The sequence below is a fragment of the Ostrinia furnacalis genome, unplaced genomic scaffold, assembly GCF_004193835.3.
Source record: "Ostrinia furnacalis isolate ACB-3 unplaced genomic scaffold, ASM419383v2 OfSCF7348, whole genome shotgun sequence".
NCBI lineage: Eukaryota > Metazoa > Arthropoda > Insecta > Lepidoptera > Crambidae > Ostrinia > Ostrinia furnacalis.
Genome location: NW_021137587.1, coordinates 1,119,827 through 1,134,948, shown reverse-complemented (window position 1 = coordinate 1,134,948; position 15,122 = coordinate 1,119,827). Strand labels below are relative to the sequence as shown.

The window sequence follows — 15,122 nt, the reverse complement described above, 5'->3', positions numbered from 1 at the left end:
TCTACTTCAAAATTGTTTTTCTAATTACAATCAACAAGGCCTCTTTTTGCTTATCAATTGCAATTAAGAGTACTATTATTAAGGCCGTAGATGTCATATTAGGTGTAAATTGTTGTAGGTGGAGCCGAGCGAGTGTGACTGACTATTAAATTTACGATGATGTGACGACATCCATGTACAGTAACCTTCAAAATTATCGACACCCATGTGAAAATCAGAATTTATTCTGAAAGCATTATGATGGCATTATGACTACTTACTATTTATGACCAAAACCAAAACGATACAAATCCTAAAAGTAGTCCCAATTACGAGCCTAGTATATTAATTTTTAGTAGAGTCTATCTAACGCTACTATAGTTTAACTTCGTGATTATTAACAATGCTATTTCTATACTATTATGATTAAGATATTTCTAATTGTCAGAATATTTTTGGCTAACAGCTACGTCCATTCATTTCTGACTGACTGTCGACTGACGACTGACGACTGACTCGAAATCGGTAGTATGTAGTCTGTAATTACCGATCGTACTGGTTCATGGCGCAAGAATAAACTTCAAATGTCGCAATACCGTCTCAATTTAATTAACTCCCATCTATTCGGCAATTAAGGAAATACTTATAATTTTATGTTGCAATTTAAGTTCACTGACAAAAATCCAAATAAATCGATTGGTATAAACGTACTTTTAGAAGCTCCTAGAAACAACAGAAGCAAAAGAACGTCCCCGGTCCTCTTGTTAATATTTTAAAACGATTTAACCATTATTTCTCACGATTAAAGAATAACTACTAACGAAGCAACTCGATCATTCAACTCTTGTTATGTTTGTAGTAGAAACATCGATAAAGATGATGATGTGATGAGAGAAATTGGCTTTGTTCTTCAGGGTTTACCAAACAAACTACCGGTGTGATAATATTTAATGTTATGACTTTACTTTTATGAGCACAAATACAATAAAGATGGGTTCAATTTTTCTCTTAAAATTGTGAGTCAGAAATATTTATAAAACTAAATAAAACTTGAACATGTTTTTTACTTCATTGACTAATAATGTCGATAAATAAGGTTTTTTTGTCGAATTACTTAATTTATCAAACTGTTTAGGATGAATTTGTAAAAATCTCTGAAACTATAAAATTAACCTTTTCGAAACAAGTAAAAGCCGTGGGTAAACGCCATGAATATAATTATGGTTTACCAAATATTATATCTGGATCCACCATATATGCAAGCACAATGGCATAGCATCAAACCTTATGCAGCGCGACCTTCTTAGCATTTCCTTGTGGTCGTGACCTTTGTCACGTACAAATTAATAAAATAATGTATGGTTTTGGTCACAGAATGTCAACCTACCACATAATGTCGAATTTCCGCTAAAATCTTGCCCTTTATGTGTTAAGCATAATGATTCAAGATACATTAAAGAACTGTATCTTTACCTATTTAGGCTGAGTTGCACCATCTTACTTTACTTTGACAAAAGTCAAAAATCTGTCAATTTCCATACAATAAACACCGGTCATCGTCAAAGTTACGGTCAAAGTTTGGTGGTGCAACTCAGCCTTAGTAACAGCTTCTAGGACTATCAAAATTTCTGTGACATGGACAAACTCAGTAGGAAACTTATTACTTTATTTGTATACTTAATTAAATACACTTTTGGTTTTCATATTCAACGCTAAATCACATTCAAAAATATAAAATGAACACTTCAACAAGTCTCCGAAACTCAGATTTTATGATAAGTTATGTGGGCTGGCGGAAATGTGCAGAAAGCGAGACGTTAATTAACTCATTAGCACTAATTGAGTTCGCTGCGGCCCCGACCTTGTGACCTGAGGATCTGGAATTTACATAATGAATGGGTCACATCATCAGTCAATAGAAAAAGGTCCGAATTTTAACAAATATTTGCACATGTGTTTTTAAAAAGATACGCCTCCATGGTTATTCATCATCAAGATCATTACTTAAGTCTCCACTGCAATAGCATGACCCTCTCTAATTTACTATAAGAAATGGAGGATTTGTTCTTCTACACTTCCCATGCTGCCCAGACCGGTTTAGGAGGCCTGATGTTGGCCTTAGTCGCCTCGACATCCACCTGAAGAGTGGGCCTATTCTTCTCTGCCGGAACCTAACAATCAATGGCCAATGCCCAATGATAGTTTAACTTACTTTCCCAGGACAAACTTGACCTTCACTGGTCGGGTTTTTTATTGGCGGTCAAGCTGAAAATAATGGATACACAGGAGTTGCGAGTGGTGGGAACGAGCCGAGGACCTAACGGCTAAATGTTACGGTTAGTACGAATGGAAGGGTTCAAATCAATTACGATCTTCGTTTGACCCCTCTTAGCCAAGGCCGCGACCTTGCGACCCGCGCGTCCCGCGAACACCGGCGCACGCGCATCGGGTCCCGTTACGCGCGTAACGGAATGCGCGACGCCCCATTGGCTGGCTGGTTGTTGAGGACTGAATAGGGCTGCAGTGTCCGAGTAAACAAAATCAAAGAATCAGAGCACAAGCAAATGAACCAAAACATAGATTTTAATTATCTACATTGCTCGTGATGCTTTAAAAATCACATATTTATACCTTTAGATCGTAACTAATCTGCCTCTAAAAACTGAAGTCTCCTCCTTATAGAATTCCTGTTTCTTGGCTTTAAGACTTATTACTTCTGATGAGGACTTCTGGATTTCAGAAGAGATAGATAAAAATTGTTGAGTGTGCCACAATTAAGGACAACAATAACTGCAATAAACTGTTCCCAGTTACTTACTAATACTAATATCAAACGATTATCTAATCGAGGTAATCTTGTGTCTCTCATTTGCAGGTACACTAACTCCATCTATCATAAAATCTGCCTGTACATTATGGATCCACACAGCAGCCCTGCCCAACCGCACGCTAGAGTAAACACGCCATTAACAATTCAAATGCGCGGGCGCAGGTCAAACGCGCTGACATGCGATTTTTCGGACGAAGAATTTCTCTCTAAACTTCCGCTTCGGCAAGCTTGGTGTAACGAAGCGAGAAGGTATAATAGATCTATGATTTAACAAATTATTTTCATAATAAAAGGTTATGATTGATGTTCAGATCTAACAAGATGCCACAAGAGAAGTTAACATTTGGAAAGTGACGATATTAAGAAGCTAATTGACTTTACAGCAAGTGTAAAAATAAGCTTACTAAGGCTGAGGTGCACCACCTAACTTTGACCGTAACTTCAACTTTGTATGGGGTTTGACAGATTTTTGACGTTTGTCAAAGTTAAAGTAAGATAGTGCATCCCAGCCATTGGCTTCTTACTTTAACTTTTCTTTAGGTGGTGCAACTCAGCCTAAGTATTATTAACTTGGGATAATCTTCTAGTGCAGTTAGCACAAACCTTATTGAAAATAAAGCCACAAAGAAAGAATGAAATAAACATGTTTTCTTTCTTTCTTTGTGGCTTTATTTGACACCAAAAACAATTTAAAATACTAGGTGCGCACATTGGTCACCATGTTCATCATCAAAATGTTTCACCTATAATTGTTAAATATATTTCCATCTCCACTTAACCGGCTTCCTACTGCGTCAAGTGCCCTACAACTTACAACTAGGTGGTCTTGCCCGTAGCGCGTTATACAAGCCTTACAAGCTCTCGAGCTTGTTCGAGACGTGATTAAATACAACGTAATTCCGATCTCATTGTCGGTAATTGCCGAGGCCCTTCCGTTACCCGGCTCGGGGCAATCGTCAGGGCTGGTGAACACAAGGACTTCATTTTGAATAGCTCCTTTGAATTTACCCCTTGGGAACGGTATCACGCATCATTAAACGGGATAGCGTGCTTGTAACTATTTAAGGAACAGACTTGGTGGTAGAAAAAGTTTTGAATCCTACTATCCTATCAACCCTATAGCTTCGTTCATCTTAACAGCATTTAATAAAGTTTTTTCAAAAAGAAACAGCATTCTAGCGACTGTTTCATATGGATGCTGCCAGAGTGTAAGAGGTACACTCTACAATTTATGATATTTAACTACAAACCAACAATTAACCTAAACATACTAGCTAAAAACCTTTCTGAAAATATTTGTAAGTAAAAGTTACATATCCCAACTATCACTATAATAATATCCCAACAGAGTTTTATGTACCTACCTAAAACCTACAAAATGAATATGGTTGTCCTTATACTGTTGGCAGCCCTACCAAGGGCTCGTCGCCCATGAATGAATGCAACTGCATCGACTTGCGTCTAACTGATCGTATCGCAGCTTGAATGAATAATCTATCCTTAATGAAACGCACTGGAGCGCACATATACACAGGTGTGACAGTTACAACCAACACTTACGAAATATTCCACCTCTCTCTACATAAAATAACGTTTATTTGTATACCTGTAACGTGCTACATAAAATAAATATGTATATCAATTTATGTATTTTACACTACAAGCTGCTAATTAATAAGTAACTTATGTAAACTACCGATTAGCAGCTAAACTAATAGCAAGGAAAAAAAACTAAACGGCAAAACTAACTCACATTTAAGTTTGCGACCAGTTTAATCCAAATAATTATATCTGCGTGTGATTACTATAGACAGGTTGATCAATCAAAGAAAATTAGAGTGTAGAGGTATTTAAAGATACCCATGAAATTGGGTCCACTTAGTCACTACGTGGAATTTCCGCGGGATTTTAGGAAATGTGAAGTGGTTTCTTTGGCATAGATTACGCTAATCAACCACTACCTACTACATAATGAAAATGAATCATTAAGTAGGAATGTGCTTTAAACATCACCTTACTAGGTATTACTTTTGTTTGCCTTTAATTGAGTTGATTCTGCGAATGAAACGCCTCTAAATGATTTATTTCAGCCAATAATTATATCACAAAAGCCTACTTAACGAGTTCCACGTGTGAAAGCCGTCCGCCGGTCCCCTTCGCTGGAAAGGGTTGGGTGATGGCCACACTCGTCAAAACGTCCGAGAACCTGTTGCGAGAGGAATGCGGTGGCCGATCAAGAAAGTGCGGCGATTGCTTTCTTAATGCCGAATAATCGAGCCGGCTCCACAGCGGAGGTAGGAAGAGAAGGCATATTGGAAAATCCTAGAGTTAAAAGCTAACTAAGTAAGCAAACGGGGTTCTACCCTCTACATTTATTTTTCACCACTGCACTTATTTGGGATCTACAGGATCTAAGATGTCATTTAAATCTTATATAGTCGATTGCGAGCAAACAAGATACAGTTTTAGTCGACAAACTAACACTCATATTATCGTTTAATGAGACAGATAAGTTGTTCGTCATAATTAACTTTCATTTAATGATTTAAGGAAGGATTTGAGATTGAACTCCTAAACATAGATGAATCAAGGACTATCTCCAATCAGAATGAGACGACATTTAGTCAGTAGAGCAGTCCTTCTTAGCCTTCGTGTCTTATGTGGCGATCTTCGATTGCTGTTTTAGAGCCATTAATGGAGCTCCACAACAATCGGTTGCACCACGGAAGGCCGAGAGATTCTCCACATTCCATCGATTACGTCAGAAGCGATCAGATTGCGATGCGTGTGAGATAACTTAGAATATTCGAAAAAAATGATCCAACGACCACACACATTATCTAGCTGAAAATAAACAACGGTAGTACATTACTATGGGAACCAATAGAGAGATAAGACGAAATACTAATAACTTATCTTAAGAGGAAATATTTAAGTAGTCTGTATTATAAGGTATTAATATAACAACAGACACCATTAACCTACAAATATCATTAAGAATAAATTGAAACGCACATTTGAATGCGCACTTTATTCAAATAAACAGGAAAGACAAGGACACCAGTTATTTGATAGACGCTAATCTTTGATATGACAAACAATCGTATTAAAATATCAGATTTTATGTAAATTAGAGCTATTTATTTTATTATAGTCGTAGTACAGCGTAAGGTCGACTAGTAGGTAAGCAGAAATACAATTACAATGTCAGTTGAAACTGGCACTGGAACTAATGGGCAAGTATAATGTGGTTGTTTAATTTTAATTGCTCAATAATCAGGTTTCCAAAATCTGTCCATACAAAACAAATGCGAGTCACTTGCTTAAAGATTTTATGCGCCTATTTTGTTGCGACCTTCAGAACTTGGGGTCCAAATCCGAACGCAGACTCCTTCGAATCATTTCGTCAATTTTCTTTTTTTTTTCAGAAAGAAAAAGTTTATTTTCTCTTTCAAAGGCTAAATATCTGTAAAGTACTTATTAAAAAATGCAGCTAACAAGACATACTTTTGTTTAAACTAATAAGTTAGATTTTGGCTTTTTGATATTTCAATTATTCTAATTACCTACATCTCATTCAGACTGCTTTTGTACCTACTGAACAAGATGTGATGGAAAATAATTGAATTGCACTCTACTCTCTAATAGTGTGTTATAGCACTCTTTGTACAGGTTATTACGTTTACCACTTCAATTATTATGATTGTCATTGAAACTGCAATTTGCGTGCGACCAAGTGGACATTAGAAATCGTTGATAACGTTTTAATTGGTTTACATGCTGGAAATGTTAACAATTAGTTTGTCAATGCAGATTGAAAACGCATATTAGTTGGCTTAAAGATACTCCTGCTGAAATGTGGTAGGTAATTCTGATTAATTGTATTATTTATGTTTTGAGATAAAGATAGACAGCAAGCTAGTTGATGATCCGAGCTGATAGAAAGCGGCTACTATCGCCCTTGGACATAATAATTCTTCTTCTGGTCGTGCCGACAATAAACCTAAACAGTGTCAGCCCAAATTCAGCTACAAGGTATGATAATTAGTATTAAATTAAATGCTTTACACTAACATAGTTATAAACTTCACTCCCATTCAATGTGGTCGTTTAGCAAAGATGTTTTTACACTTTTGTAGGTCTAATTCAACTAGGAATAGTGCAAAGCGTTTTGTAGTCGTCGTTTTTCAGTCAAATGACGTCCACTAATGGACAAAGGCCTCCCCCAAGGATTTCCATAATGAACGGTCCTTCTGTAGTAGCGAAATAAAATTGCATTTCTAATACTGAAACTAAACTCATAAAAAAGAGTTATTAAAGATAAAAATAAATACGCTGGCTGTCAGTTTTAGAAGCAGTATCGAGCTCACTGGCCAGTTAAGGCCACCTAACGCTACCTGTTCCGCTATTAAAACAATCGCCTACCACCGTAATAAAATAGAGCAAAAACCACCTTCCCGAGCGTGACGTAACCGAGGCGGCCTCAGTATTGTCACTCGATTGTTTGCCAAATCCTAGAATCGATTGTCGCGACTCGATTGTTTCGAGCGATATAATTGGCGGAAAACGCAATTTATTCAACTGGACGTGTAAATTGACAATTTTAACGCGTGTCGACTCAATTTGAAATGGGGAGATACAAAACAAGATAAATTACCTATATAGATTTATCTTCACATTTGACGTTCAATAATGATTTTCGAAGATGAGCTAATAAATAGGCAAATAAATTGAACGCACGCAAGCAGTGATGTCATATCACAAAATTGATTTTGATGTAAAAATTGGTGAATTTTTGGCTAGTATTACCGTGATTTTGGGCTCGTATTCTTAAACTAAGTATGCCCAATAAATAAATAAAAAAATAAATCTTTGGACAATTTCACACAGCGCCAGCTAGCCCCAAAGTAAGCAACTTAATGCTTGTGTTATGGGTGCTAGCTTAACGGATATACTACTTATATACTTTCTTTTTTTTTAAATACATAAATATTATACATAGTCACACCCAGACCCGTCACAGAAATTAAAATTCATCATTTCAATTTCTGCCCGGCCGGGAATCGAACCCGGGACCTCTCGGCATAGTAGTCCGTTCTGAACCACTACACCAAACGGCCGACTACAAACTCAAGTACATACTCGTAAAATTTAAATCTGATTGGTAATGATATTTGGACCAATCTATTAGCTTTTTGAGTGCAGGATGTGAGTGCCATGCCATTTCTGATACGGGTCCTTCTAGCTACAAGTCTGTCAAAATTCTGGCCTTTCTTATTAATACAGAGCCAGGGTGAGTCTTCTGGGTTTTTCTCGAATGAACAAGCAATGTTTCCCCGAAGCACTTGTGTCGTAACGGTGACATTTGCGTGATGACCTTCATGCTTGGACCTCAACCTGTTCCACACCAGTTGTGGGTGCGCCGCTCTGTTTTGGACAGAACATGATTTTGTTTTATGTAAGAAAAGTGGCCTGATGTCTGGTTTTACGCAAAGTTAAAACTTTCATCTGGGTAGTCATTTACCTACTTGGTCAAAACAATCTTTTAAATGGCTCAATCGTTGACTGTAGTTTAAAAAGTCAAGATTTGAGAAATGTTTCAAAGTGTTTCTGGACCACTACTACTAATTATGAATGACATCAAAATACCCTCAATTCGAAGAAGGTTTGCTCTTGTAAGAGCCGTAAGTATAAATGATTTTAACGAGTTTTACAGTGACAACTCGTCAGTCAAAGCAATTTACATTATTTTAACATTACACTAAAATACCGTGAAGCCTGATCCCGTTCGAACTGAGCGCCACAAATTTAAGTTAATTACGAAAATAATCGCCCCTCTTAAATAAAATTACTTAAACCGACGAAAATGTTCGAGAGAAACTCAGAAAGATTTATTTTAAAATGTTTTCAGAGGAGTTATTACCGAGCTTATTATTGCTATACAAAAACACCTACCTCATTAATCTTTGGTGATATTTTAGAAAGAGGTTTTGTAGTTGTACAAGATAAAAATATTTTCTCTGTATCTACCATTTCTTCAAGCAGCACAAATTGCTAAGACTAGGTTTTGTTGATTTAAGGAAATCAACCATTCCAATTTTTATTTTCTGTATCTTTAAACGCCTTTTCTTAATTTTGTGTCCGTTGCCGTTCTATTAACGCGTTAAATAAAACAGGTATGTGTAAACCTGTGAGTGGAGACTACAGTAAGTACTTTCTCCGGCAAATTGCTCTGAGAGTGCAGACAATTAATATCACAGACCAATCCGGGTTATTAGGTTTGTTAAGTGGTTCCAATTAGCCCAGCCAGACACATACGCCATTAGACTTCTCAGCTATAATGTCTAGCGTGTTATTACACTCTATTAGAGCTTTACACGGATTATCCAGTTTTTTTTCTATCTTAGCTACGATTGGGATAGGTAATAAATTTGTCAGTTAAGATAAAGGGATGAAAGTTTTCTTAACAGTAAACAATAACACTGCTAAAACAAGTACGAGTTTTTGTACATACAGATTTATATTCATACCACAAGGATTTATGTTCATTTGGATAATTATACAAAATTACTACATAAATTACCCAATCCCTTGAAAGGCCACGTTACACCTACAAGGTTGCCACATCTTACCAACCAGAGAAAACTTACCATCTCGTATATTTACCCAAATGAGGGCCATAATTCTAAATTAATTACCAGTTAGTATGTTAACTGATGACTATCACCGTGTTTAGCCGATTGATCAATGTAATAAACAAATACGTTTCGAAACGCTTGGGAAACGTAGTTACGTTGGTAGCAATCATGCGATGATAACTCATGCGCATTGTTCCATAGAGCATGCGCGTGCCACAGACTATATTACAGTAGGCTCAGACTTTGTTAGTCTCTCTTAGGTATTAGGTAAACCAGGGATAAAACTCTAGCAACAGTTGATGCGCTAATCGGGACGTGTAGTGCGTACTGAAAAGTGCGGTACCTAATTAGGCAAATGGCGTAGTAAGTATTCATGAAACAGAGTGGTTAGAATTTTTTATTGCCTACTAAATGCTACTGTTGGAAATTTCATGAAACTGATCCGTTTCTGGCAGGTCCAATCTAGTTAATAGCATAAAATTAGTAAAAAGCATACTGCTTCTAATATCAGTCGTTACCATGCCAACTAAGCATCAATTCTGCTGACCAAGGTTTCTGATATATACCTACATAATATTATGTTAAATGAGCAATGAGGGTTTTCGCGATTGATAAATCCGCCAGATGGCAATACGTAGATGGGAGGTCCAAATGCTGCATGATTGGTGGATTTTGACATATCTGACAATGTCATGTCAAAAATTGCCATTCCATCAAAAATCTCTTGAACTGAGTTTAACATTTTAGGTAACCTACTGCATCCTAGTGTACTGTGTCAAAGATCATTTGCGTTCACGGCTGAGCGATTAGTGCACTGTCATTACCATATCATCGCGGCAGGTGGGAATATAATGTGGAACAACAAATTTTGCTATAAGGACGAACGATTTCATAAGTTTAATAGACGTCATTAGACTCCTGAGTGTGACTTTACGATCCTGAAGGAATGTGCAATCAGATTTGGTCATCTCCAACATCAAAACATGACAATCCTACTTCGTGCTTTTAGAAACTTTTGCTGCCATCAGTGTTTTTCAGGTGTTTCCGAAATCAATAGTCTTTAAGAAAAAAGCATAATTATTATGATCCAAAGACAGATAGCGAATCTGCTATAACTACTTTGTTTTTCATCTTCTGAATCAGACCAATTCGCACTCCTGTTCATGGTGCATGTTGTCAAGGTACCTAAAGTAGAGCTGCAGAATTTTTACTCCTATCACCTACAGATTAAGACAGACTTTTGAACGTGCCTACCTTCATAATGGTTGTCGTCGTCATCGAGCTGGTGGCCGGCGCTGATCTGGCGGCACAGGTCCTCGTACTCGGCCCAGTAGGCCGCCAGCGCCGCGGGATCCGGCGCGCGCGGCGGCAGCGGCAGCGCCATGCGCACCTCTGGCGACTCCTGCGCAGAAAACCCGACATAAGCATACGAAACAATCTCAGTAATTTGATAGAGAGAGTATGGAAATGGACGTAAAGGTAGCAGGGAAGCGCTGGATGCAGACCGCTACCAATCGATCAACGTGGAGAGCATTAGGGGAGGCCTATGTTCAGCAGTGGACGTCCTATGGCTGAAATGATGATGATGATGATGTATGGAAATTTCTTTTGGAGCCAGCATCACGAGTGTGTGTTGAGAGGAATCTTTATGGCTTGTGTCCGTAAATATGTAGTACGATAAGGTCATTTAGTAGGGTAATTTACACATTTACAGGGCAGATATGCACCATCCTAGACTGCATCCCACTTAACACCAGGTGCAATTATGGTCAAATACCTGCCTTGTTATGCATAAAAAATGTTATGCATAAAAAAAATAAGGTGTAGGTTATAGTCTCTATTGCAAGTACGACTAGGTAGCTGTATATCTCATTTTTCAGAGGCAAATGAATGGTTTTGCCAACACTGACCAAGCTGTCCAGATGGTTTGGGGAGACCTGAATCCTGAAGCTCGCATATTTGTCCCTTACTCGTCTTTGTGTAACTTTGGTAGTCGTCTTTTTTTACGTCACTTTAACTTGATAATGATGATAGAAATGTTTAGTCTGTAGATATCGAGGATATCGAGATAATTGCTATTTAATTGCAATTCCACTTTAATGCTGCCTGTCTGAGACACAAGTTCTATATCAAACAGTAACATGTGGTGAAAGAGCAATACAAATCGAGTATTAAAACAGGGCACGAGCGCGTGTGATATCAGACATTAGTGCCCTATTTAGTAAGAAATATTTTGCACAACATGCGCAAATTATAACAGAATCATATTAAACTCACGACGCTTGGGAAATAAAACATTAGTAAATTCTATAGCAGCATCTGCGAGTTGAATCTGAATTGCATCACGCTCTACTTCTGCATTGAACTTTTGAAACCTAAATACTATCTGATCCTAAATTCTAATACATTTATAATACCCTCGCACAAACAAAGGATGCATGAATCTCGTACAAAGATATCATTGCAAAATAGAGATAGGTACCAAATGGTATTGGATTTCTACCTACTAAGGATTAGTAGTAATAAAAACTCACAAAACTAATTTATTTTCGCAAATTTATTTGTCCCAGTATAAACCCTACCACAGCCTAACCTAGCCCAATGAATGGGCAATGGGCAATAGTACCTAATAATCACAATACCACTCCTGTGTGTCGCGCAGTCGGATAAAAAGCACACACAATAGTATATCATAGGTAGGAACCTAAACTCATTTAAATACACACAAGGAAACATAATATCACCGCTTAAAGAATTAAAGTGTTAAATAATGAGACGCTAACTCCTCATAATCGCATCTAAGCCGAAGTCGTGCCTTCCTCGCGGTGATCGTGATCAACATGCGGAATCGCGCAGACATTCAGGCTGTGTCTAACTATAGTAGGATCAATTGAGCGATTTGCTAACGTTTAATGTCTATCCTTTTCACATGCGAGCATTAAGGCTAGGTATAGCAGACGCGCGACTTTTGATCCACGACAAAGGAGTACGAAATTTTACCCGCGACAACAGGGTATGCGTTTAGAATTTTTGTTTGTGTTTCAATCTGTTTGCTAAGCTGTTTCTTTAATTAAATTAGGATTCAATCTTACCATGTCCCTTTCTAATATTTTTTGTAGGTTTGGAAAAGTATATTAAAAAACTTATTTAATCCTTTCTTGATTTAACATTAATAATAAGCATTTTTGTATAGTTAGTTGGAATTGTGGGGAGGCCTTTGTCCAGCAATGGACGTCATTTGGCTGAAACGAACGTAGGTATAGCTAGCAACGTTTTCGGTTGAAAGCTCTAGTTCTAGGAATTTAATGAATGATAATTTAATTAAATGAATTTGGTCTTCACGTGCGCAGTCGAAGGTAAATTATTAACATTTATCTAACGACGAGCTAAAGTAGCGTAGTCTGTTTGGGGCCTAACACTGCTGCTTATGCTGATTTAGTTTGTTCACGATATATTTTCCATTAGGAACCATTTACAATCCAATAACGTAACAGTTTCATTAATATTACCATTTAAGTTGATTCTAAATGAAGCGTTGATAAGGTATGTGAATAGCAATTTGGAACACATTTAGTTAGATCTTCTTGTATTCTTTAAAAATAAAACTATCCAACCAAAAATATCTGTTGATTAATTCTTAACTGGACTTTGGTCAACTAGAAAGGAGTTCAACTTGAATGTAATGAAGCATACCTATAGACTGAATTTAACACAATTTCTTTAAATTGAATCTTTATTTATGATTTCAATAGCTTCAATCATCTTACAAATTCGCAATTCATGAAAGGTCGAGTTCTGCAACTCTACCAACAGCTTGCTGGACATGCCTTTTCAAATGTCAAATATTGACAGACCGACCATGCAGGGATGTCGAAATATGTTTTTTGCATTCTGACAATGGTGCCCGGCGGCTTGAAACATGATCGCCAATGTTCAAGCCGCTTCAAACGGATGATGAAACATAATATGACGATCGCGCGCTGTTCGAAACAATTGAAACTCTATTGTCTGTCGCATATTGTACTATTATTGTAAATGCTAGTTACTGCCTGTCTGTCTGGTTACCTTTTCATGTTTAACCATTGGTCCGATTTATAAAATGTAGAGACAGTTCGAGACCTAAGGAAAAATATAGGAATGTTTCTTAAGTTTCTATCCCAGCCTTTGAAAAAGGACCACGCGCGCGATGAATTCTTTCAGTCAGGTGGGCCAAGGCAAATCCTTGCTCATATAAATGCAAAAGTAACTCTGTCTTTTACCTTTTCTCGTTAAGACCACCTAAACCGATTGAGAATTTGAGATGATAGAGAGATTTTAAGACACAGGGAAAATCGTAGTTTTATCCCAGTTTTTCAAAGGGTGAACCGCATTATAGACTTTCAAACAGGCCGAATTTCAACCAGGCATTCTTATAAACAATACAAGTACGGCCGCACCTCGTACGAAATGCAAAACTATCGCTATCTGTGGACGCTCCGCCGCGCGTTAGCATACCGCGATAACACAAGGTCGACGCCGAAGAAAGAGGCGGAACCATGTACTTGCCATAGATTGGACAGGGTTTAATACTTCCTAGCTTGAGACAGGTGTAATACTCTCGTAGCTATTTTATGGGTTGACAGATAGAAGCCACAAAATACTTAGAAAGTAACAGATGACAATCGCGCTTGCATGGTTTAGACTGGTTTGTGATTACTGGCGATTTCTTGTCCGTGAGCGTTGTATATGTGTATGTTGCCGAGCGCACTTTATTGTAAGCAGATTGTCTTCTGCTCCTATCTATTTTATGTAGAATCTCTATCATACCTAAACAGCAGCAGCTATCGTCAAGATATTTGTATATCAGACTTATCAAGCAATAAAAGATAAATAATGATAAAAACATTCCACAGTAATTTATCGGTCACATCTTTTTTTTAACACGTTGAGTGCGAAACCAGGTCTATAGACCTTGTGTACGTCTCGCTTACCGTGCGGCTAAGAAAATTATAGTCTTCCTTGTCGTGCGAAAGGCATAACTTCAATTGGGTCCGATGTAGGAAAGTGATGAATATATATCTATGATGTATTTTTAAAATAGAATCCAATGATGTACCTACCTTAATACCAGGTTTTTAGACCTGGTACCGCACGGAAGTAATAAAATGTCTTCACAATGCGAAACCAGGTCGAAGCACCTTGTACCCTGCGCACCTGGTACCGCACCCCACGCTAGCTTCGTGCAGCCAGTGTTGCCTCGCATTCGTAAGAAACGCACATGTCGACATGGCGTCAAGAGAAACAAACAAAATCAAAACTGCAAATTGATTATAATTTAATTTGCTACACGATTTATTGCTAATTTAAATATGCTAATTTAAATTAATGTTTTTCGTGACAAACATTTGAAGTTGTAACTAAATGTTATTAAATAATATGTTTTCTTTAAATATAGCTTATTTAAGTATTTATGCACGTATGTCTTATTTGTAAAATATTTAGACTAAATTATTAAAACATCTTTGTTTGTTACTTTTTTAAATTTTTATTAAAACTTAATTTAAACTATCGATATTTGTATTTCACATCCCTAGAATACCCACCAGACTTCCCTACTTCAGTGCGGCACAGGGTGCATAAGCCTTGTATTTTGAATATAGCTATAATTTTTATACTAAACAAGTTATTCACGAACG

General features: G+C 37.3%; 1 protein-coding gene across 1 annotated transcript in view; it reads right to left on the bottom strand.

Annotated features, from left to right (window-relative positions):
* The window catches only part of conu (Rho GTPase-activating protein conundrum), an 87,999-nt gene that overhangs the window by 49,716 nt on the left and 23,161 nt on the right, over positions 1-15,122 (bottom strand). Inside the window, exon 2 of the mRNA XM_028320046.1 lies at positions 10,702-10,849. Within this exon, the coding sequence (XP_028175847.1) occupies positions 10,702-10,849 (148 nt within the window). The remainder of the gene's footprint in view (positions 1-10,701; positions 10,850-15,122) is intronic.